Below are 24,433 nucleotides of genomic sequence, written 5' to 3'. Positions count from 1 at the left end.
AGTCTTCTGGGCATGCGCCAAGCACGCCGCCTCCCTCACCCCCACCCCCACCCCCCTTGCTTTCGCTTTTCCAGCGCAAAAAACAACAACCCCATTTCCTTTGAGAATCGGCGAACTTCTAGGTTCTGCCCTGTAGCAGCTCTGGGCCCCACAAAGGAGCGCATGCGCCTGCGCGTCGCGAGGCCACCGCCACACTACTCCGCCCCCCCTCAGCACAGTTCCTCCGATCCCCGGCCGGCGCACGTGCGCTCCTCCTCGCCAGCGGCGGCGCGCACGTCCTAGCGCGGCGTCTCTCTCTGACATCAGCGCGCCGGCGGCTGGCTTTTCTCCTGGCGACGTACGCGCGCGGCTCTCGGCGGCGGTGGTGGCGTGAAACGGTCAGTTCGGGGTTCAAAGGAGGAGAAAGATGGCGGAAAACAAAGGCGGCGGCGGCGGGGAGGGCGAGGGCTCGGCGGGCAGCAGCACCCCGGCGGGCGGGGCCCCGGAAGCGGCACCACCGGCGGCCGAGGAGGCGGAGAGCGGCGACAAGGCGGCCGAAGAGAGCCAGCCGCCCGCCGGGGCCTCCTCCACCTCCACCACGGTGGCCTCGTCGGTCAACCTGCTGGATACGTGCGCCGTGTGCAAGCAGAGCCTGCAGAGCCGCGACTCGGAGCCCAAGCTGTTGCCCTGCCTCCACTCCTTCTGCCGCCGGTGTCTGCCCGAGCCCGAGCGCCAGCTCAACGTGCCCATGCCCGGCGGCAGCAACGGCGACATTCAGCAAGGTGAGGACGAGCCCGGCCGCGTCCGCGCAGAGAAAGGGGGAGGCGAATGGCCACAGCTCCCGTTGGAGATACATTAATGAATGTATGTGGCTCTCGGACGCCTCCTCCTCCCCTTTTCTTCTTCCTCTGTCCTTCTCCCCCCCCCCCCCCCCCCAGTCTCTTCCCTTCTAGGGATTTGCAAACACCTGATTGTATCTGTGTTTAGGGATATGTGCACATGATCCTTGTATACGAGTCCTCGGTGATGCATCTAAAGGGTTTAAAATAGGTGGCACAATTTTTGCATCTGGGTTTAAAACTCTGCAACGGAAACATCTCTTCATAGAACTTTGGAATGGAAGCTTCAAATCGCTTTTGAAGCATCGATGGCATTGCACTTAACGGACGAGCAGGTTAGCAAAATATATAGAGGCATATTTTCAAAGCACTTTGGGAGGCTAAGTGCTTTGAAAATGAGCCCCTTAGTGTAAGAATGAATGAATTGTATCAGTTTTTGTCAGGGAGGAGGCGAATGGCCACAGCTCCCGTTGGAGATACATTAATGAATGTATGTGGCTCTCGGACGCCTCCTCCTCCCCTTTTCTTCTTCCTCTGTCCTTCTCTCCCCCCCCCCCCCCCCAGTCTCTTCCTTTCTAGGGATTTGCAAACACCTGATTGTATCTGTGTTTAGGGATATGTGCACATGATCCTTGTATACGAGTCCTCGGTGATGCATCTAAAGGGTTTAAAATAGGTGGCACAATTTTTTGCATCTGGGTTTAAAACTCTGCAACGGAAACATCTCTTAATAGAACTTTGGAATTGAAGCTTTTGAAGCATCGATGGCATTGCACAATGGACCAGGTTAGCAAAAAAATATATAGTGTAAGAATGAATGAATTGTAGCTGTTTTTGTCAGGGAGGAGGCGATTGTGCAGTTGTGGTGGCTACATCGGCTGGTATCATTTTAAAGGTTTTCTGCAGTAACACTGAAACGAACTCAGCTTTGCCTGTCATTAGAGTGACCCCGTATGTGTTACTTTTTTTGTACTTTTTGTTCTTTTTCTGGGGAACATGTTTGTAACAGGCGTATCTGTTACGAGAAGGAATAGGAAAGGCAACAAAGATTATCCAGCGTTTTGGTTTGTATGCCTGAAAAAAGGTGTTTTGTTTCCTTTAATCTTGTACGCGATGATGTGTTAGTGTCAAGTGAAACCAACATGATGGGTGGTATGTTTTACGAAAGTCAGTTGAGCAGATAATTGGTTTGGTCAGTCTTTACACCTTTCTTGTTTACTGCTGTGGCCTGCAAATCAGTCCTCTGATATTTTCAGCCAGTGATGGTTTTTAACTTATCCATGATGATTACAGAAGAAATGTTGGCTCAGTTTGCATACAAATATTTTAAAACCCTGGGGGGGGGGGGGGGGGGGGTGTCAGGGTCAGCTGACCTTGGAACTGCTTGATTCCTTAAAAGCTGCAGGCAAGACATAATTGCAAAGACAAAATTTGTACTTTTTCTCCAAAAATAGTTTTTCTGTGTATAATTAGTTATGTATTCTGTTCAACTTGAGTTATTTTATTAATTATAAAGTGTGTGTGAACAATTTTGTTTTTATCCTTTTGTTGGATTGTTTCCTCAAATCATTGACGTTAACTTGACAAAAACACTTTCCCATTGTATTGGTAATATTTCATTTTTATTTTTCCATGAACCATCCAAAAATAAGTGGAGTGGAGGAGTAGCCTGATGTTAGCATAGTGGGCTGAGAACCAGGGATAACTGGGACTGTCTCTTCATGTTCAAGTGTACAGCGCCGTCACTACCTTCTCCAGCAATGAGTTCCAGAGTCTTAACTATTAACTGAGTAAAGAAAAACTTTCTCCGATTTGTTTTAAACCTACCACATTCTAATTTCATCTTGTGCCCCCTGGTTCTGTTAGAAAGCGTAAACAAACGCTTCACATCTGTCCGCTCTATCCCGCTCATTATTTCGTAAACCTCTATCATATCACCTCTCAGCCGCCTTCTCTCCAGGCTAAAGAGTCCTAGCCGTCTTAACCTCCCTCATAGGGTAGTCGTCCCATCCCTTTTATAATTTTTGTCGCCCTTCTCTGCACCTTCTCCAATTCCTTTATATCTTTTTTTGAGCTAAGGCGACCAGAACTGAAGACAATACTCCAGGTGCGGTCTGGGCGGCTAAATGGCAGATGATGTTTAATGTGAGCAAGTGCAAGGTGATGCATGTGGGAAAAAAGAACCCGAATTATAGCTACGTCATGCAAGGTTCCACGTTAGGAGTTACAGACCAAGAAAGGGATCTGGGTGTCGTCGTCGATAACACACTGAAACCTTCTGCTCAGTGTGCTGCTGCGGCTAAGAAAGCGACTAGAATGTTGGGTATTATTAGGAAAGGTATGGAAAACAGGTGTGAGGATGTTATAATGCCGTTGTATCGCTCCATGGTGCGACCACACCTTGAGTATTGTGTTCAATTCTGGTCGCCGCATCTCAAGAAAGATATAGTAGAATTGGAAAAGGTGCAGCGAAGGGCGACAAATGATAGCAGGGATGGGACGACTTCCCTATGAAGAAAGACTAAGGAGGCTAGGGCTATACAGCTTGGAGAAGAGACGGCTGAGGGGAGACATGATAGAGGTATATAAAATAATGAGTGGAGTGGAACAGGTGGATGTGAAGCGTCTGTTCACGCTTTCCAAAAATACTAGGACTAGAGGGCATGCGATGAAACTACAGTATAGTAAATTTAAAACAAATCGGAGAAAATTTTTCTTCACCCAACGTGTAATTAAACTCTGGAATTCGTTGCCGGAGAAAGTGGTGGAAGCGGTTAGCTTAGCAGAGTTTAAAAAGGGGTTGGACGGATTCCTAAAGGACAAGTCCATAAACCGCTACTAAACGGACTTGGAAAAATCCAAAATTCCAGGAATAACATGTATAGAATGTTTGTACGTTTGGGAAGCTTGCCAGGTGCCCTTGGCCTGGATTGGCCGCTGTCGTGGACAGGATGCTGGGCTCGATGGACCCTTGGTCTTTTCCCAGTATGGCATTACTTATGTACTTATGTACTTATGCACCATGGAGCGATATAACTGTATTATAACATCCTCATGCTTGTTTTCCATCCCTTTTCTAATAATACTCAACATTCTGTTCGCCTTCTTAGCCGCCGCAGCACATTGAGCTGAAGATTTCAACGTCCTATCCACGATGACTCCCAGATCCCTTTCTCGGTCCGTAACTCCTAACGCGGAACCTTGCATAACATAGCTGTAATTCGGGTTCCTCCTTCCCACATGCATCACTTTGCACTTATCAACGTTGAACTTCATATGCCATTTGGACGCCCAATCCCCCAGTCTCACGAGGTCTTCTTGTAATTTTTCACACTCCTCCCGCGACGAGACGACCCTGGATAATTTTGTGTCATCTGCGAATTTAATTACCTCACTAGTTACTCCCATCTCGAGGTAATTTATAAATATGTAAGATCTTACCCAAGGTGGTATCAAAAATTACATCATAGTCTGTGGGAGAGTAGCGCATGTAGGTCTCCTTCTTACTGTAATAGCGTGTTATTTTAGATTATTAAATGTTCAAAATAGTTAAAGCAGCTTAGGTGGTTCAATGTGGAGATTTAATAGGGAAAGCTCTATATACAGATATTGTAAACAGTTTACGCACATACAAAAAAAGTACCTACATATATCAACATTTAAATAAAATATATCAAATTATATAAATAACATAAATGATAAAATTATTAAGTGCAATGTGCTCGGTTCACCAGTGTAATCACCTATAATATGAAAAAAGTGAAACCTGGATTTGGAACCATCATAGCACATTATATATAATCAACCAAAACGTTTTAACCACATGCTGAAAATTCATCAAACACAATGTGAACTGCTTTTTTCTCATTTATATTTGCTGGCCTTTGTTGGTGTGGACATATGCATTTAATAGATCAATGGACTGATTTAATAGATTGATGGACTGAGATTTTAAGTCTGCTGCAGGTTAGCTGAATTCAGAGGCTGTTGATCAGAAGCAAACGCAGGCACTAGAGGCTATTAACACCATACTAGTGCCTGTGTTTGCTACCGCCCCATGATCAGAGCCCCCAAGCGCGTGAAACAACGCGCTTGCGGGCTCTGAATGGAACTAGCATGCAAATGCATGCTAAACAGTGCTCTTAACACAAGTAGCATGCAAATGCATGCTAAACATATTCCTCCCCAATGATCATTGAGCAGCGTGCCAAACATTGGCTCGCTGTCCGTTGCAAACCCTTCGTAACACCAATTCTTAAAAAGGGTTCCAGAGGTGATTGGGGAAATTAGACAGGTGAGCCTGACGTCTGTGCCGGGTAAAATGGTAGAGACTATATTATAAAGAACAAAGTTGCACAGCATATACATAAGCATGGATTAATAAGACAAAACCAACATGGATTTAGTGCAGGGAAATCTTGCCTCAGTGTACTACATTTCTTTGAAAGGGTGAACAAACATGGATAAAGGTGAGCTGGTCGATATTGTGTATCTGGATTTTCAATAGGCATTTGACAGAGTATTCTATGGAAAACCTCCTGAGGAAATCGGAGAAACATGGGATAGGAAGTAATATTCTATTGTGGATTAAAAATTGGTTAAAATATAGAAAACGGAGTCGGGTTAAATGGTCAGTATTCTCAATGGAGAAGGATAGATAATGGGGTTCCCCTGGGGTCTGTGTTGGGGCTGTTGCTTTTTAACATATTTATAAATGATCTAGAGATGGGACTAACGAGGTAATTAAATTTGCTGATGACAGTTTTCAAAGTTGTTAAATCTGACGAGGATTCAAGAGGACCTTACAAACTGGGCATTCAAATGGCAGATGACATTAAATGTGAGCAAGTACAAAGTGATGCATGTGGGAAAGAGGAACCCAAACTATAGCTACATGATGCAAGGTACCACATTAGGAGTCATCGACCAGGAAAAGGATCTAGGTATCATTGTTTAATACTTTGAAACCTTCTGCTCAGTGTGCAGTGGTGGCTAAGAAAGCAAATAAAATGTTAGGTATTATTAGGAAAGGAATGGAAAGCAAAAATGAGAATGTTATAATGCCTTTGCATTGCTCCATGGTGCGACCACACCTTGAATATTGTGTTCAATTCTGGTTGCCGCATCTCAAAAAAGATATAGTGGAATTAGAAAAGGTACAGAGAAGAGTGACAAAATTGATAAACGAGATGGGACGACTTCTCTATGAGGAAAGGATAAAGAGGCTAGTGCTTTTCAGCTTGGAGAACAGATGGCTGAGGGAAGATATGAGAGAGGTCTATTAAATGAGTGGCATAGAATGGGTGGACATGAATTGCTTGTTTACTTTTTCCAAAAATACTAGGACAAGGGGGCTCGCAATGAAGCTAATAAATAGTCAATTTAAAACTACTCGGAGAAAGTATTTCTTCCCTCGGCGTGTAATTAAATTCTGAAATTTGTTGCCAGAGAATAAGCATTTAGCTTAGCAGGGTTTAGAAAAAGTTTGGATAACTTCCTAAAAGAAAAGTCCATAAGCCATTATTAAGATGGACTTGGGAAAATCCACTGCATATTCTAGAATAAGCAGCATACTGTTCTGGTATCTTTCCAGGTACTTGTGACCTGGATTGGCCACTGTTGGAGACAGGATACTGGTCTTGATTTTTATTTTTATTTATTTGTTGCATTTCTATCCCACATTTTCCCACCTATTTGCAGGCTCAATGTGGCTTACAATACATCAAGAATAGTGGAAATATATAAGAAAATAGACATTTAGTATTACAGAAGGAACTTGGGTAACATGGTACTGATAGAGCATGATAGTAGTATAACAAGTGACTATTGTAAGGCAATTGTAGATATATGTGGAAGAGTTCACATTTGTTGATCTTTGTGGTATGCCTTGTTAAAGAGATGGGTCTTCAGTAGTTTGCGGAAGTTAGTTCATAGATCATTTTTAAGTTGCGCGGCAGCGCGTTCCAGAATTGTGTGCTCAAGTAGGAAGAGGTTGACGCATGCATTAATTTGTATTTTAGACCTTTACAGTTGGGGAAGTGAAGATTAAGGAATGTGCGGGATGATTGTTTAGCATTCCTGGGTGGTAAGTCTATCAGGTCTGACATGTAGGCTGGGGCATCTCCGTGAATGATTTTGTGAACTAGGGTACATATTTTGAACGTGATGTATTCTTTAAGTGGGAGCCAGTGTAGCTTTTCTTGTAGGGGTTTAGCACTTTCATATTTTGTTTTACCAAATATGAGACTAGCTGCAGTGTTCTGGGCTGTCTGAAGTTTCTTGATTATTTGCTCTTTGCAGCCAGCGGCCAGCTTAGAGTGCGTTGCAGTAGTCTAGATGGCTGAGTACCATTGATTGTACCAGGTTACGGAATACGGTCTTTGGGAAGAAAGGTCTTACTCTTTTTAATTTCCACATTGAGTGGAACATCTTCTTGGTTGTGTTTTTTGCGTGACTCTCAAGTGTTAGGTGCCGATCAAGAATTGTTAGGTTGTCCGAAATTGGAAGATTCAGTTTTGGTGTGTTAATGGTGGTGAATTTGTTCGTGTTATGTTGAGAGGTGAGTATTTTAAATTTAAATGCTTTACTTTTTGTCTATTAGATTGTAAGCTCTATGAGCAGGGACTGTCTTTCTTCTGTGTTTGTACAGCGCTGCGTACACTTTGTAGCGCTCTAGAAATGTTAAATAGTAGTAGTAGTAGTATTAGGCATTGGGTTTTTTCTGCATTGAGTTTCAGCTGAAATGCATCCACCCATGAATGCATGATATGTAGACTTTGGTTGATGTCATTGGAAATTTCCTTTAGATCTTGTTTAAATGGGATGTAGATCATTACGTTGTCTGCGTATATGTATGGGTTGAGATTTTGGTTTGATAGTAGTTTGGCCAAGGGTATCATCATTAAGTTGAATAAGGTCGGCGAGAGGGGGGATCCCTGTGGAACTCCGCGTTCAGGTATCCATGTGGCTGATGTAATTGAATTAGATGTCACTTGGTATGATCGTGTGGTTAGGAACCCCTTGAACCATTTGAGAACGTTGCCTCCAATTCTGAAGTACTTGAGGATATGTAGGAGTATTCCATGATCAACCATGTCGAAGGCGCTAGACATGTCAAATTGTAGAAGTACTATGTTCTTGCCAGTTGCAATCAATTGTTTGAATTTAGTCATGAGAGTAACTAGTACTGTTTCAGTACTGTGGTTAGATCGAAATCCTGACTGGGAGTCGTGTAGTATTGAGAATTTGTTTAAATAGTGTGTGAGTTGTTGGGTCACCATCCCTTCCGTTAGTTTGGTTATTAAGGGAATGGATGCTACTGGCCTGTAATTGGTTAGTTCACTAGCACTTTTCTTTGTGTCTTTGGGTATGGGGGTGAGTAGAATGTTTCCTTTCTCCTTCGGGAAGAGTCCATTTTGTAACATATAGTTCAAATGATTCGTTAGGTCTGTTTGAGGGGCAGATGTCATAAGGTTGTTTGGGCATATGTCTAATTTGCAATGAGATTTGGCGAATCTTTTAAGCGTATGGGAGATGAGATCCTCCGATAATATCTCGAAGTTGGTCCAGGTTCTGTCTGCTGGGTATACACCAGGGTCTGGATCTAGACAGTCAAGGAGTAAGGCGTAGTCGATGGTACTGACAGGTATTTTAAGTCGCAGTTGTACGATTTTCTCATTGAATTATCTCGCGAGTTTGTCTGCTTCTGGTGTATCTTTGCTTTTGGTTGTGACTGGTGTGATATCTAGTAGTTTATTCACAAGTTGGAAGAGTTTGTGTGTCCTTGTAGTTTGGTCCAATTTCAGTTTTGTAATATAATCTTTTAGTTTGTCTTATGGTATATTTATATTTTCTTTGAAGTTGCTTCCAGGAGTTAAGTGTGGGGTCGTCTTTCTTTTTATTCCACGCATGTTCTAACCTTTTAACTTGTGTTTTAATTTTTTTCAGTTCTTCATTGAACCATGATATTGAGTTCTTTCTTTGTGAGGTTCTGTCCCAGTATGGCAACACTTATATTCGCTAGTTGCCCCCCAATTTTTTTTTTTGCTGTGCAGACTAATTCTTTTTTTTATTCAGTAAAGAGCAGAGAAAAATAACATGTTCTGTAATGTGCTTTAATGGTATTCCATAGATCAGTGCAACTGAAACTGTTTATACAGCCAATTGTACATCGACATTCAGAATTAGTGGCTGTTCCTCACATGTAGAATGTCATTCTGTAGTAGAGAGCTATGCGTGCATGGGAGAAATTGCCAGGGGATTCCCATGGGCGTGAGTCAAAATTTCTGTTGAGTCCAGAATGAAGCTTGAAATGCCCGGAGAGGCAGCCGGAGCACCAGATTGAGGCTTGCAACATTCATTGGTTGAATATTGAATACCATCCAAAAAAAAACCACAGGAGGCTGTTGGGGTTGGGAGGAAACAGAGGGCTGTGAGCAACTACATAATAGCATCAACTTGTGGGGATGGAGTGGGCATGGGTTAAATTCCATTGGGGATGGGTGGGGTTGGATGAAAATTTTGTTCCCATGCCACTCTCTATTCTGCATCCCTCTCCTCCCAAATCAAACTCCTTTGGGTCACACTGTACAGCTCTATGTTATATTTGAGTTACATGTTCAAAATCCTTCTACAGGCTTTGTATCAAAGAATTACAAAAGGGTTCCCATAACCTTTACAAGAGTCTAAAGAGTCTACTCCCATTTGCTCCATGCTTAAAGCAAGATCTGGGATCTCCATTGTGCCAGTAAAAGAGCATCTAGACAAAACCAATTTAATGAAATGTCATATTTTTGGTTTACAAGTTTCAGAAAACTCCTAGCTCCCAATGGTAATGCCCAGGGGACAGGAAAATGGTCAAGTAAATGTCCTGGGGTGATTTGTATGTTTTAAAAACCTACATTGATGATGCTGACACAATATTTGCCAGACGAGATACCAGTGGGCAAGACCAAGGCATATGACCCAGTGTTACCCCAGTCTGAAATTTCAAGCAATCATCAGACTACCTCGCGGTGGCCTTGTACGCCTGAGAAGTTGAAATATTTTTTTATCAGAAACTTATATTGAATTTCCCAGTATGTGATATCAAGTGTATTTGCCTTGGATAGGCACGAGGTCCCCCTGCACTTCCCATTGTAAGTCTTCACTCCATAACCACATTACTCTATCATAATGAAAAGGTGGAGTCAGACTTTGTAAATATTTATGATGGAAAAATATGGGTACTTTCAGCTCTTTAAAATGTTTGTCCTGTAAGTCCTCATTCATACTTAGTTATGATAATCACCTATGTATGCTTCCATTTTTTACTGTTATTGGCCATTATGTTTTAATTACATATTGATTATTTTAAGGTTTTATGACAATGTATTCACGTGTTTACCCTGAGCAGGACTTGGGTGTGATCATATGTGATGATCTTAAGTGGTTAAACGGGTAGCAAAAGAGATGGTGAAAGCTAGAAGGACGCTTGGGTGCATAGTGAGAGGAATGACCAGTAGGAAAGAGGAGGCGATGATGCCTCTGTATAACACTCTAAGACCTCATTTAGAATACTGTGTAGGGTTCTGGAGATCACACCTTCAAAAAGATATAAACAGGATGGAGTCAGTCCGGATGGCAGCTGCTGAAATGGTCAGTGGTTTTCGTCATAAAACATATGGGGGGACAGACTTAATGATCTCAATATGTATACTTTGGAAGAAAGGCGGGAAAGGGGAGATGTGTATTTATGCCTTGGAGGTATTTAAGCATCTGTATTATAAGATGCGAGTCTTTCAGGTGAAAGGAAGCTCTGGAATGAGGGGACATAGGATGAAGGTGGAAGGGGATAGACTCGGAAATAACCTGAGAAAATGCTTCTTCATGGAAAGGTTGGTGAATTCATAGAACAGCCTCCCAGTGGAGGTGGTGGAAATAAAAACTGTAACTGAATTAAAAAAAAAGCTTGGGACAGGTACATAAGATCTCTAGGGGACAGAAAGGGATAGATGGCATTGCTGGGCAGACTGGATAGGCCATATGGTCTTTGTTTCCATTTTTTTCTGTTTCTATGTAACCATTTGCCTGTCAGGTTTTTTTTTTTTCCGGTAGCTTGTCAAATGGTCACCAAGCTTCAGATATGTTGGCATTTAGTTTGTTTCCAAACATGTTTGGAATATGTTCTATCTGTATAGCTGTACTTAATGCTTAGAGTAGTAGGCTGAGAACCAGAGAAGCCAGGATTGAAATCCCCACTACCGCTTCTTGAAATATTGAACAAGTCATTTAAACCTTTAAGTACAAACACAAGCCCTCCAAGGCAGGGAAATACCAACTTATACCTGAATGTAACTCACATTGGGTCTCTCTTTCAAAGCACTTAGACTTACAAAGTTCTATAGCTTCTGTGTAACTTTGTAAGCCTGCTTTGAAAAATGTCTCTCTGTGTTATAACTGAAAGGCATAAGCTAAGTCTAAAACAGGAGCAGACATATTGTGTAGTAATTTCAAAACCCTACAAGAGTTACTCAGGGCCTCTAATGGAACTGTATCATACCATAATAGCACTAACTTCCAGGAGTCACATAAGGGCCTACCTAGGAGAAGGCAGCACTTCAAACGTTGCCGTGGGCAGTAGAACATCAGTACACCTAATGGAAAACTAAATAAGCTGGATTATTATAGATCAGTTGTACATAGACATCAATGCTGACATTTTTCTCATGTGAACCCAGACCTTTATATATAGAATAAGAAATTACAAATTAGAAATAGAAAATGTAGAAACAAATTAAACAACCCCCAAAAAGCTAATGCAAGGTTAGAGAAATAGGAACAGTGGTGCATGTCCCTGTAAACTGTGCAAAGTATTTCTCTGGGTGAGTGAACATTATTTTGCTCTGTGCTTTGGTAACTTGAGATTGGGGTTTAAAACCAGAATTGTAGGTTATTGATAGATGGAATTTAAAAAAAAAAAAGTGAACTTTATTAACTAGTTTCCATACCCTTTCCCCCCATAGTTTTAGAACTTGAATTTTCTGCCACACAGCATTAATAGCCTCTAGAAGGCACAGCAGGGCCTACTTCAATCTTCACTCCCACCCACCCCTAGCACATCTTTTTACATTCAATTCTAATTAGAATAACAAGAGCAGAGTTTTCATTACAGTTTTAATTACATTTAATTAGTTTCTGAGAAGCAAGCACTAAATAAATTACACATTTTATCCCTAGTATCTTAAGTTTTAATTAAACAAATCTATAATACTAAGATGCAGTCCAGCAGAGAGAGGTTCTATCCAGTCTTTTGCATTGAGTGTCACATGTACGATTGTTTTGCAGTTGGTGAGAGGTTATATGTGTGTGCTCGATGCAGAGAGCTCTCAATGCTAATTTGTGTTGGTGGCATAGCTGGAGTCAGTACATTTTTACCAATTCCAACTTGACCCAAAATTGCTTCCGACTCCACAGCTCTGGAAGGTATCAGATCTGGCAGGTGGGAAAGATCTGATTTGAGATCACTTTCTTGAGCCTTAAGACGGACAGGAGACAAACATTCACACACCAGACATACACATACATTCGGAGATACACCCATACCCCTTCATACCTACAGACTTTCATTCCCCTCCTCAGCCCTGAGAGAAGGACACGCACACATACACACACATGCACTGACACAGAAGCATCGCTGTAATACCTTGCTGCCCTAAGTGCTGTAATCCTATCTACTATAATAAAACGCAGCCTCAACGTTCTGAGGACACTGACGTCACTGAAGTCACTCACACACCGGTTCGTGGTTTCATGATGGTGAAGCCACACAACATCTTCATGCCCCGCCCTCGCGTCACACGTGATGACGTCGAGGGCGCAACATGAAAACAAGGCTTATTAACGCACGGGGAGCAGTAGAGAAACACGCAGAGCGTGTTTCCCTACTCCTCCCCTTCCAAAAAATCCCAGCCGCCCAGGACGTCCACATCGACCCGGCCCCTTTCCCCACATAGCCCCGCCCCTTTGAAGTTACCGCCCCGCCCACAGTACCACACTCACCCTCAACAACGTCCCTTCCCCCCTGTTACCTCCCCTCCCCTTCCCTTCCGCCTGTCTCCTTGGTGGTCTAGAGGTACCTGTTCGGTGGGGGCAGGAAAGAAAGAGCCCCCTCTTTCCTGCCCGTAGCGGTGGTGGTAGCATCCTTGCTACATTGTGTGGGAGTCCTGCTCTCGGCTTCAAAATGGCCGCCGAGAGTTCAAGCTGCATCGCGAGACTTCAACTCTCGGTGGCCATTTTGAAACGCCGAGAGCCGGACTCCCACACGATGTAGCAAGGATGCTACCACCACCGCTACGGGCAGGAAAGAGGGGGCTCTTTCTTTCCTGCCCCCACCGAACAGGTACCTCTAGACCACCAGGGAGACACGCGTAAGGGGAGGGGAAGGGAGTCCCCTGCCCGCTAGCGCCCGTTTCATTGCCGCCAGAAACGGGCCATTTTTACTAGTTTATATATAAAATACGCTTTTCTAAGCCACACCTGTCTGTTGTATTATTGTGCTACCCCCTCCCCCCACTGCCCCTCAGAAGTGGACCTGGGACCACGAAGAGTGCAGACATCGGTGGCTAGAAAGGAGGTCACTGACTTCTTCCTGCTTGGGCAGTGGATCTTGTCCACTGGTGGGGATTGGGCATCACTACCCATTCAAAATCTGTTCCATTTGTGGAGGGGGGCCAAGACCCTCATCCTCTGCTGGCTACATCACTGGTTGAGACCATGGCTGTGAAGTTGGTATAGCAAAACCTTGAACTCTTTTTTTTTTTTTTTTCCTATTTTTTTTGTCTGACTTTTTTACCGACTCAGATTCTGACTCCATGACTCTGACTATACAGCCCTGGTTGAGACTGAGAGTGAGAAGTTAAATGAGATCTAATTATAATTATTTGTTTTCTTCAAAATAGAAAGTTCTAGGCCAGTAGAAGGTTGGTTGAGACTTTTAGTTGGATCACCAAATAATGCACAATATGAAACATTCCAAAGTTCATTTGTACCCTTAAGTATCTTCCTAGAGTAATAAGCTTTCTTAGCTAAGTTAATATTACTTTTTTAAATATTCTAATATTACTTTTTTATATTCATGCCATTTTAACTTGTCACTTTCAAGGCCTGAGGAGTTTTTGGAAAGCCGGTGCACCTGTATACACCATGGTGAGACTACCATTTTAGATGTAATTTTTTTCTGTAAGATGCAATAGAATCGTAAGAATAGTAAGCTGTTCATTCCAATCATTTATCATGAGATCAACATCCATTGTAGTTGTTAATAGGTTCTTAAAAAGTAAACTTGCTTGAGTAATAAAATCATCTTGTTTTTTTAATTTAGCTATAAGCAGATCAAACTGAGAAGTTAGTTGCCACACCAATGTAATTGATCAGCTTCTAGATGCGGTCCTGAATTTTGAGTATTAGAGCTCCAGCAGTGATTCTTTGGACTTTTTTTTTTTTTTTATAGCTTTTTAACAAGTGATCTTTGTAGATGTCAAAACACGGCCCATGTCAGGTCTCATAATAAAGATTTATCTACTGTCCCAGTTCTGGAACCCCCTAGTTACGTGTTTTCCCTATTTGTTTCATAGTGCGTGCTTTGGTTTCCCTCTCTTTTTGTGCTGTCTAAATCGGAAGTCTGACATATGGTTTAATACGCAGGATAAAATTCAATTTATAATCAGTCCAAATTAGTGGAAAAGACACGTTATCTACTAACTGTTCAGCACTGGATAATTTAGAGACAAATGCACCATCTACAGTGTGACCAGCAACATGAGTTGTAAAAATCCAATCCAAACCAAGAGAAAACATAAAATCCTAAGACTCAAGTGGGTCATGATTTTTTTCCAAATGAAGTCCCTTAGGAATACGTGGTGTTCAAAATGTGTACAGTGAGCAATTTGCTTCCTAAAGGTGTCTTTAGATGTTTTAGAAGAATTGGGGACATGATATATCAAAATCCCAATAGGTGGACATTTTTAGAAGAAAACGGAGGGCATAATAAAGGGATGCAAGTCTGTTTCCTGAAACTTTCTGCTATGGTAATGGACAGCCAATTTGTGTAGGGGGCCAAAAAACGGCCTCCTTTGAGTCTTATGGGAGCAATAGGGAAGCTTCTAGCCTGGAGGGTAGAGGGAATGCAGTCTTGGTCCTTCAGTAGTAGACATTCAGGTTTCAGTGAAAAGAGCTAATCCAAAGTCAGAATCCCTGCTAAGTCAAATTTGTTACCCACTGACCTAACATTTACTAATATGGCATTGGAATTTTGCAATCAGTCTGAATGGAAAGTAACTTCACTGGAGTTGGCGTTCTTGAATGGGGTTCAATTGGCTTGGGTTTAGAAAATGGATATCTGCGACAGCCGTGGCAGTTAACAGTCATATCAGTTGTGTTGCCAGGATTACTTGCTTTTTGGATTAAGGAGGGCTGGTGCTGCTTGATGAATGTACGAATAGAAAACTGGGGCTCTGTTAATATACAATCAAGAGGTCTGAACTCTATGCTCAAACAATATAATACAGTAGAATAAAAGAATAAAATAACACACATACCTATTGAAATGTTCCGCATTGTTAAATATGATTAAGATAAAAAATTATAAAGACTGAGCTTAGAATATAATGAAATACGCTTGGATAAAATATTGAGGATCCTTTCCTGCTACAGAAAGATGTAGCCTATCTTTACAATATAGCCCTTTGTTTTTCCATATATTGCCCCATCCTCCATTGTATCTAAAACATTGTTGACTCCAGGCTTTGAGCCACCTATTGAAGTTCTCTAATATGTAATCTTTCCTCTTCCTCAGGCAGATAGTACTTCAGAAAAAGCTACAGCCCATACCAAAAGACTTTAGCCCGTCCCCAGCTTCTGGAAAGCTTTATCCTTCAAGTGTGCTATTGTTGACCTGGTCTTTGTCCTCAGGTTGATTGTAACATTAACTTTAACATCCCTACTCTCTTCTCTGATTCCTATTAGTTAAATGCCTTCCAGGTTCATTAAGTTTGCTGGGACCCACAGACAGTGTTCCCAGTTTATTGCCACTGATAGTCCCCAAGCAGCAAGACCATTGTTTTGAGCTGTTTTGTCAGTTCTTTGGGGATTTGTTTTGCATTGAGTGACTTGCATTTTTTTTTTTTTTTTTTGCTGCTTCTCAGTTCTAATTTTTTTTTTCAACATTACGATGCCCCCCCCCCCCAAAAAAAAAATGGTGGGATGGTGGCGCCAGATAGCTGCTGTGTTAAAATGCTGAGCTTTGCGCTTTGTTTGCCTCTTTTGCTATAAGTAAGCTTAAAGGCTGACCCTGAATTCAAACAGTTCAATTGACTGACTCGCCTACAGTGGGACCCTTGGATGAGTTTGTTCGGTGTAGATGGGGCTCCGACTTTAAGGGCATCTGCTTGGGTGATCAGACCACAGTTGGAGCGGTGGTGACTCCCTTGGCTCTGGATTGAACTTCAGCCCCAAGGAGTGGTGACAACCCCCCTGCCCTGTTGGAGCAGAACTGGAGGTTTGGTGTTGTAGGAGCTGGGAGCATGTGTGGTCACCTTTCTGGGGAGCAGTGAGATTCTGTGTATTCACAGCTGCTAGCAGTGGTGGTCTTTCTTTAGCCTCAGGATTGTAACATATAGTGGAAGGATCTTCTCTCTTCTGACTGTTATGACTTATCTTTATTAAGTTTTGGAAACCAGTGGTAATAACTTTGGAATGTGGGGGGTAATAATTTTGGAATATGGGGAGAGTGCTAGCAGAATAGTGTAATACTAGTAAAAAAGGCCCGTTTCTGACACAAATGAAACGGGCGTTAGCAAGGTTTTCCTCAGAGTGTGTGTGAGAGTGAATGTGTGTGCGGCCGGTACAAAAACAAATTGAACCTGCAAAAATGCTTTTAAAAAGGAAGCAGGGCACCGCAGGTAGCCATCGGCTGTCAGCTCTGCATCTGCTCCTCCTCTCACGTCACTGCGATCCTCCAGGAGCAGCGACATGAGAGGTGAGAGGAGGAACGAATGCAGAGCTGACAGCCGATGGCTGCCTGCAGTGCCCAGCTTCCTTTTTTAAAGCATTTTTGCAGGTTTAAGTTGGTTTTTTTTGTTTGTTTTTGTACCGGCCGCTGCTGCTCAACAGGAGAAGCAGCAGTGACCGGAAATGGCAGCTGAGCTGATGTTGGACGGAGGGGGGGAGTGGCAGCAACCTGGGGGGGGGGGGGGGGGGGGTGGAGGGTGGAGCAGTGGCTGCGGTGACCTTGGGGGGGGGGGGGGGGGGCGAAGGGCTGAAACTGCACCTCCAACGTTCCGAATGCTGCTGTGTTTTGATTGGGCACTTTCGCTGCTGACGCACCCGGAAGTGGGAGGCGTCAACAGAAGCACGAATGCTTCAAGGCTTGTGTCCACGCAGTCAGCTTCAGAACGTTGGAGGTGGGTTTTATTATATAGGATAGCAAATGTTCAAGTTACCAATCTAGGAGTGAATCTACCTTGGAGATCTAGGGTGGAGCACTGGCTAGTTTGGGGTCCAGATTTTTAAAGTTAGAAATTGCTGCAATTTGTAGAATACTGAAAGCTTTGGAAAATATCTCAAGAAGTAAAAATGTGTGAGACTGAGTTTCCCTAAGTGAGATGGATTTTCCCCAGTATAGAATATCTCAGCTGCTAAAATCAATCTGTTGTGTTTGCCATTGAACTAAATTTTCTGCCACCTTTTGATTCTTGTTCTAACCCTACTCACCAGAATGGCCACTGTCTTGATCTTATCTTCTTCAACTGCACAATCTCCAGTTTATACACCTCAGTTCTTCCCCTCTCTGACCATCATCTGATAACTTTCACACTTAAATACCCTCCCCCCCCCCAGTCCCGTCCAATCTCCACCAATACATTTAGGAATCTTCAGGCTATTGACTCTTCTACTGTGTCCTCCAGTGTTTCAAACTTCTTGTCAACCACGGTTATCCAAGTCTGGCAATGAGGCTGTCTCTTCTTACAATACTATTCTCTCCTCTGGATACTCTTTCTTCCAGTTCCCAGTTCTGTAAGGCGTACCAAACCGACCTCTAGAATCCAGTTACCTACATTCCTGTGCCTCTGCCGAACGTCTTTGGCTGAAATCCCGTGCCCATGCTGACTTCATACATTTCAAATTCTTGCTGACCTCCTTCCATCTGCTCTTTCACTTGCTAAACAGGACTACTTCATCCAGTTGACAAACTCTTGGCTCAAACCTTGATGTCTCTTTGCCACACTGTCCTCAAAGTGCCTTAATCTCCGTCTCCTTCACTTTCTCCCCAGACGCTTGACTGAGTACTTTCATAATAAGGTTCACAAGATTAACCTTGAATTCTCAACCAAGTCACCTCCACCTCTCCTTCTCTGTCTATTTTCTCAACCCCCCATTCAACTCCTATCTCCTTTTCTTCCTTTTCTGAAATCACTGAAATTTTCTTTACTCTTTCAAATTGACTAACTGTTCCTCTGAACCTATTCCTACCCATCTACTTAGCACTATCTCTCCTACTGCCATCCCTTCTATCTGTCATATCCTCAATCTTTCACTTTCCATTGCAACTGTTCCTGATGCCTTCAAACATGCCGTAGTTACACCACTCCTCAAGAAACCTTCATTGGACCCAACCTGCCCTAATTATTTCCCCATCTCCCTTCTCACTTTCCTATCCAAGATACTGGAACGTGCTCTTCACTGCCATTGTTGACTTTCTTTCATCTTGAGCTATTCTTGATCTACTTCAGTCTGGCTTTCGCCCTCTTCACTCAACTGAAACTTCCCATGCTAAAGTCTCCAATGACCTATTCTTGGCCAGATCCAGAGGTCTCTATTCTATCCTCATCCTTTGTGATCTTCTGCTTTTGACACTGTTGATCACTGCCTACTCCTTGATACGCTGTCCTCGCTTGGATTTCAGGGCTCTGTTCTTTCCTGGTTTTCTTCTTCTCTCCCATGGCACTTTTAGTGTATACTCTGGCTGATCCTCCTCCAATTCTATCCCACTGTCAATTGGTGTACTTCGGGGGCTCTTTTTTTTTTTTTTTTCAGATCTCTTCTTTTCTCCAGCTATACTTCCCTTGGTGCTCTGTTCGCATCCCATGGTTTTCAGTATTGCCTTTATGCTGATGACTCCCAGATCTACCTCTTCGCACCAGAAATCTCAGCAGGAATCCAGGCCCAAGTATCAGTCTGCCTGTCTGACATTGCTGCCTGGATGTCTTACCGGCATCTGAAACTAAACATGACCAAGGCTGAGCTTCTTGTCTTTTCCCCCTAAACCCACCTCTCCTCTTCCCCCATTCTCTATCTCTGTGAATAACACTCTCATCCTCCCTGTCTTATCAGCTCGTAACCTTGGGGTTATCTTTGACTCCTCTCTCTTTCTCTGTACATATCCAACAGTCTGCTAAAAACCTGTCTCTTCTTTCTCTATAATATCACCAAAATTCGTCCTTCCATTATGTTCATTCCCTGTATTCCAGGACAGGTGGGTATTTATGTCCATCGACCAGCAGGTGGAGATAGAGAATACAGAACTGAGCACCACTACATAGCTCCCTGCTAGCAGCTCAGCTCTTCAGTATCTTCTATCTCCAGCAGGTGAATGGACAGACTTCCTCTGTCTCTGGTTCTGAGGCCTTGCTCCTGATTCCCGGTTGAGCATAGTGGGCAGACGTACCTGGTGGTGCTGGGTCTTTCGTGCTTTCCCCCCTGGAATGTTCCGTGTTCTTATGGGAGCCTGCTCAGCAACCAGTCTGCTTCAGAAGATAAGGATCGGTGCAGGCAGTGCAGTGCGTTTGACGTGCCAGTGGTGCTGTGTCCTGCCGTGATAGGGGGTTGGCTGTGCCCCCTGGGAGCATGGACCCGGGGTAGTGTGTTCTCTGCTGTGCTTTGGGCCTCAGGATATCCTTGGGAGCGATTTGTGTCTGTGCTCACAAAAAAAAAAAGGAGCTTTATGGTTGAGTTGGGCTGCGTTCCGGTTTAAAAAAAAATGCATGAAGACAAGCGAAGGTGTAGCATGGTGCGCCACATGCTTTCCCGCGCTGTGACAATCTTTGTTCATGGCAGCCTCTACTGGGAGTGCGAGGAGCTGCTCGTCTTGCAGCGGGCGGGGTTCCTCGAGCTGCTGCATGGTGTGCAGTCCGGTTCCCGAGTGGAGGGGTTGAGTCGGGGCTCACGCACACAAAGCGCCCTCAGTTGCAGCAATGCGTTTCTTGCAGCTCTGGTCCCCAGTGCAGCGTCTCGGCGCTTCGCCTCAGAGGGAGGTGGAAATGGCAGTCATTTTGTTCTCTGATGGCGCGAGGGCCTGTGCAGACAGCTGTAGCAGTGGGGATCTCTTCGGGGGGGGGGGGGGGGGGGGGGGGGAGGAGGCCCTGAGTCAGAGCCTACCCTTCTGGGCTTGTTCTCTTGCTCTGCCAGACTTTGGGTTGGTGCAAGTAGTCCCTTCTCCAGCGGCCCTAGCATCTCCTGAGGGACAGGGGACGGGGTCTCCTCTGTCAGAGCCCTTGGTGGAGGGTGAGCTCCTTCTGGGGGACGGAGATGACCCTTGGGTGCTCGGTCTGTTTCAGCGGGGGGACTTGGCTTCCTGTTTTCGGTGGCGCTAGCAGCGCTTCCCATAGCGAAACTCTTGGGGTTCTCTGGAGGAGAGTCAGGCGGCTAGCCTTGCATAGGGCCTCAGGCTTGTCCAAGGTATTCCCCATGTAATGGTCATTCAGGGCCTGTTTACCACAATGTACAGTGCACTTGACTCAGGCCTGCAGGTTGGGAGAACCATGGCCCACTTCTTTTCTTTAGTGCAGGGAGAAGGAGAAGCTCCATTCCCTACATTGGACTCAGTGTCTGCAGTCACCTTGAATTTTCCCTTCCTGGTTGCTGGTGGCATTGCCTCGCGGAATCTGCTATATGGGAAGCTGAATCAGACCGTGTAGCCCGTCTTGGAGGTGTTTGCATTAGGAGCAGCAGGCTTCTATTAGTAGCCCTTTGTCTTTCCCGCTGCGGGCTGTCTTGGGTCGAGGGCTGCGGCATGGGCCTGTTTACAGTGGCAGCAGCAGTCTGTTTCCCGGGGCAGTCCCCGGGTTGATTGTGGTGGATGCTGTGTATGACATTCTTCGGGCTTCGGCCTAGGGTATGTCTTTGGCATTCACCACAAGCTGTCAGTTCTGCTTGCGGTTGCCACTTCCAAGGCCTGCGTGGTCAAGTTTCCACTTTGGGGCACCTTTCTCTTTGGGTACACCCTCAGCAATTTGGTTCAGGAGCTTGGTGAGTCGGGCTCCAGCATTTGCCAGGGGACAGTCCTCATTCTTGGACCGTCTTGTGGGCTCGGCAACTGCCCGCTTTTGTGTCAGCACTAATGCTAGGCCTGGTCCTCAGAATTTTGGCCAGAGAGCTTGGCGAGCCTGGCATTCTCCCTTCCGGGGGATGGGGAATCAGGAACCAGCAGGGCACTCGGGGTGAGTGGCTGCTGTCTCCCAGCCATCCTTGGGGGGTGAGTGGCTGCTGTCTCCCAGCCATCCTTGGGTGGCCTGGCTGGCTGGCTGGCCCATCTGGGCTTACATGGAGCTGCTTTCTGGCATTTTGGGATGTGTGGACTACCTTCTCCTCAGCTTAGGTACTGGATTTTCGGGGTGCTGGCGTCTTGCTGGCGTTCTCCCCTCTGGTAGCCCCTCTTCTTGCAGTCTCCTTGTCAGAGGGGGCCCTCTGTCTGCTCAGTGCAGAAGAGCAGTGGAGGTGCTGCTATCCTTTTGGGCCATTGTTCCTGTCCTTCCTGCCGAGCGCTGTTTGGGTCGGTACTCCATCCTTTTTGGGGTTCCCAGGAAGACGGGAACAGTGCAACCCATTCTGGATCTCAAGGGATCCACAGGTATCCATTTTCGGATGGCGGCCCTGAGGTCTCTGATCGCCTCCATTTGGGAGAGAAAGTTTCTCTCCGCTCTCGAGCTCAGGGAGGCATACTTCTCTTTTCCACTACGGGCTGTCTTGGCAGTTCATTCCTGTTCTGGATCCTGCCAGTTGGTTCCGTCGGACCCTTTTTGAGGTCATGCTCATAGTGGCAGTCTTTCTGCACAGACACAGATTTTTGTGTTCTGTACCTGGATGACTCCGGGCCTCTTCTTGTCTAGCCTGAGTAGAGACCCCTTCAGCGCTGGTTCACCCCCAGTTTTTTGTCTGGTTTGGGTGTTTAATTTCAACAGGAACAGGCTGGCGCCAATGCGCCAACTTTTATTCCTGATGAGCTTGAGAGTTTCCAGCCTGGCCATGGCTTCCATGGTATGCAGATCTCGTGAGGCTCCTGGTTGGGGAGCCATTGTGATTCCCTCAGTATCGAGGTCTTTCTGTTGGGGCCTAGTGGCCATGGAGGTTCCCTCCCCCCTTTCCTTTGGTCCTGCGGCTGGCCCTGGAGAGGGCTCGACTGAGGAAGAAAGGTTATTTGCTTTCAGTGTTGGCTTCCCTGCTTCGGGCTGGGAAGCACTCTTCCTTATCAGTGTCTGCCAGAGTGTGTTTCTAAGTCTGGTGTGCTGTGAGGTTTTGGGTTGCCGTTGCGTCCTCTCTGGGCCACTTTCTGGGTTTTTGGCAGGAGGGAAATTCATGGGGCTAGTGCTGTAGGTCCAGTGGGTGTCCTGGCTTGCTTTCAGGGCTGCTTGCAGGAGTCTTTGTTAGCTGCTCCTTCTGGAAGTTCTTTTTCTGGTCCTTCGGGTGTTTTAGCACTCCCTGTTTGAGCCTGTTGATAAGTGGCCCTCATTCTATGGCACCATGGCTTAGTTGGCTAAAGCACCTGTCTAGTTCTCTTTGTCCACGGTGTTCTTTGAGGTGTTTCTGTCAACCTGTTGCTTCTCGCAACTTCAGTCTCTCTCTCTTTCTCTTGGAAGGTCCCTTTATCTGTTTTTTTTTTTTTTGAGGCAGGGGTCTCACTTGGGCAGTACCATGTTTCTTGCCTTAGTGTTTGTTGGCCTTTTTCCGTAGTCAGCGGTCTGTTTTTTGGAAGCTTCTGGTCTTAGCAAGGCGTTCTTGCATTTCACGGCTCCTGATGTTTTTCGCCATTCGTTTGGTCCTATTGGGCTGTTTGGTAAACAGCAGGGGGGGGTCTCATGTTGCCCAAGGCTTTCTTTGCCCAGTGGGTGAAGGTGACCGTGGTCTCAGCCTGTATCGTGGGAGGCGCTTCTCAGGTTGAAGGCTCTCTCTCCTGTACTTGTGGCTACGTCTTGGGCGGAGGCTTCATTGTCTTCTCTGATGGCTCTGTAGGTCAGCGGCATACGCTTCGCTGCATATCTTCAGTAAGTATGGTAGAATGGCTGGTGCAGTTCAGGCAGCACTACATTTGGGGTGTCGGTTCTGCGTATTGCAGATTCAGCTTTCCACCCTCGTAGGGATTGCTTTGAACATCCCACATGTCCTGAAATAGTGGGAATGAACGTAATGGCAGGAGAAATTAGGTCTTACCTGATGATTTTTTTTCCATTAGTTCTTCACACTATTCCAGGAGCCATCCCGTGGTGCGACGCATTAGTTGGTGGCTCTATGTACTGTCTTTGTATCCTGTTTTCCAGGGGCCTTATCTTGGAATGGTTCTTGGGGCTGGATATGTTGATTGCTGACCATGCGACTGATTGGGTGTGTTTTCTTCCTTGCTTGAGGATGGATACTGAGGAGCTGAGCTGCTAGCAGGGAGCTATGTAGTGGTACTCAGTTCTGTATTCTCTATCTCCACCAGTGTAATGTCTTCTAATAGTATAGCTGGGCAGTAGTATCGGTATGATAATTTTACGTTACACTTAGTGTGTACTTTTTTTGCTTGTTTATCTCCTTAGATGAGGCTTCATTCCCATATCTGTGGATTTAATTTCTGCTGTAATCTTTTTATGTTTTGGATGTTTCCTTTGAAATTTGATTTGAAAGTCTGCTCTTGTTTCTTTTCAAGTGCTATACTTGTAAAATAACTTTTGAAAGCTGCATAAAAAGTTTTTTTTACAAAAATTTGTAAGGGCAACAAGTGGGAGGGTAGATACCTTTGTATTACAGGTCTTATGTCGGAGCCTACTGCAGTGGATCTATTTCTAGGTTGGTTTTATTCTCTATGGCAGTAGGGGTTGAATTGGTTGGATGCTGCATAGTGATCTTGGGCAAGTCACTTAACTCTCCATTGCCTCAGGTACAAACTTAGATTGTGAGCCCTCCTAGGACAGAGAAATATCCAGAGTACCTGAATGTAACTCACCTTGAGCCACTACTGAAAAGGGTGTGAGCAAAATCTAAATAAATAGTCCTGGAAGCTGCTTTAATTGCAGCCAATTCTTGTTTGAATTCCTTTTGCGTAGCAGAGAATTATAAACAGATGGGCAAGCCCTAAGTCTCCACATGGGTTGTCTTAGAACTAAGGTGCCATAGTTATTGCATTGAATGAATGTCATATTGATTGGTTGGAATGAGTTAATTAGACTAACTGAACTTTGATAATACCAATCAGCAACAATACCTGATAGGCTTTTAGAATAGCTCTGAGACATTTCTGTAAGATGGCTCTGAGAGCTTGGGATTATCTTCGACTTCAGTGGATCTATGGCAGAGACTCTGGAGTTGGTCCTTTGAGCAAGAGC

General features: G+C 44.7%; 1 protein-coding gene across 1 annotated transcript in view; it reads left to right on the top strand.

Annotated features, from left to right (window-relative positions):
• The first annotated feature begins 325 nt into the window (after positions 1 to 325).
• The window catches only part of TRIM33 (tripartite motif containing 33), a 149,419-nt gene continuing 125,311 nt past the window's right edge, over positions 326 to 24,433 (top strand). Inside the window, 1 exon segment of the mRNA XM_030220415.1 lies at positions 326 to 761. Coding sequence (XP_030076275.1) covers positions 407 to 761 — 355 coding nt within the window. The 5' untranslated portion in view covers positions 326 to 406.

Source organism: Microcaecilia unicolor, chromosome 12, assembly GCF_901765095.1.
Source record: "Microcaecilia unicolor chromosome 12, aMicUni1.1, whole genome shotgun sequence".
Classification (NCBI taxonomy): Eukaryota; Metazoa; Chordata; class Amphibia; order Gymnophiona; family Siphonopidae; genus Microcaecilia; species Microcaecilia unicolor.
The sequence above is the reverse complement of the archived record's forward strand: the minus strand, read 5'-3'. Positions and strand labels throughout refer to the sequence as shown.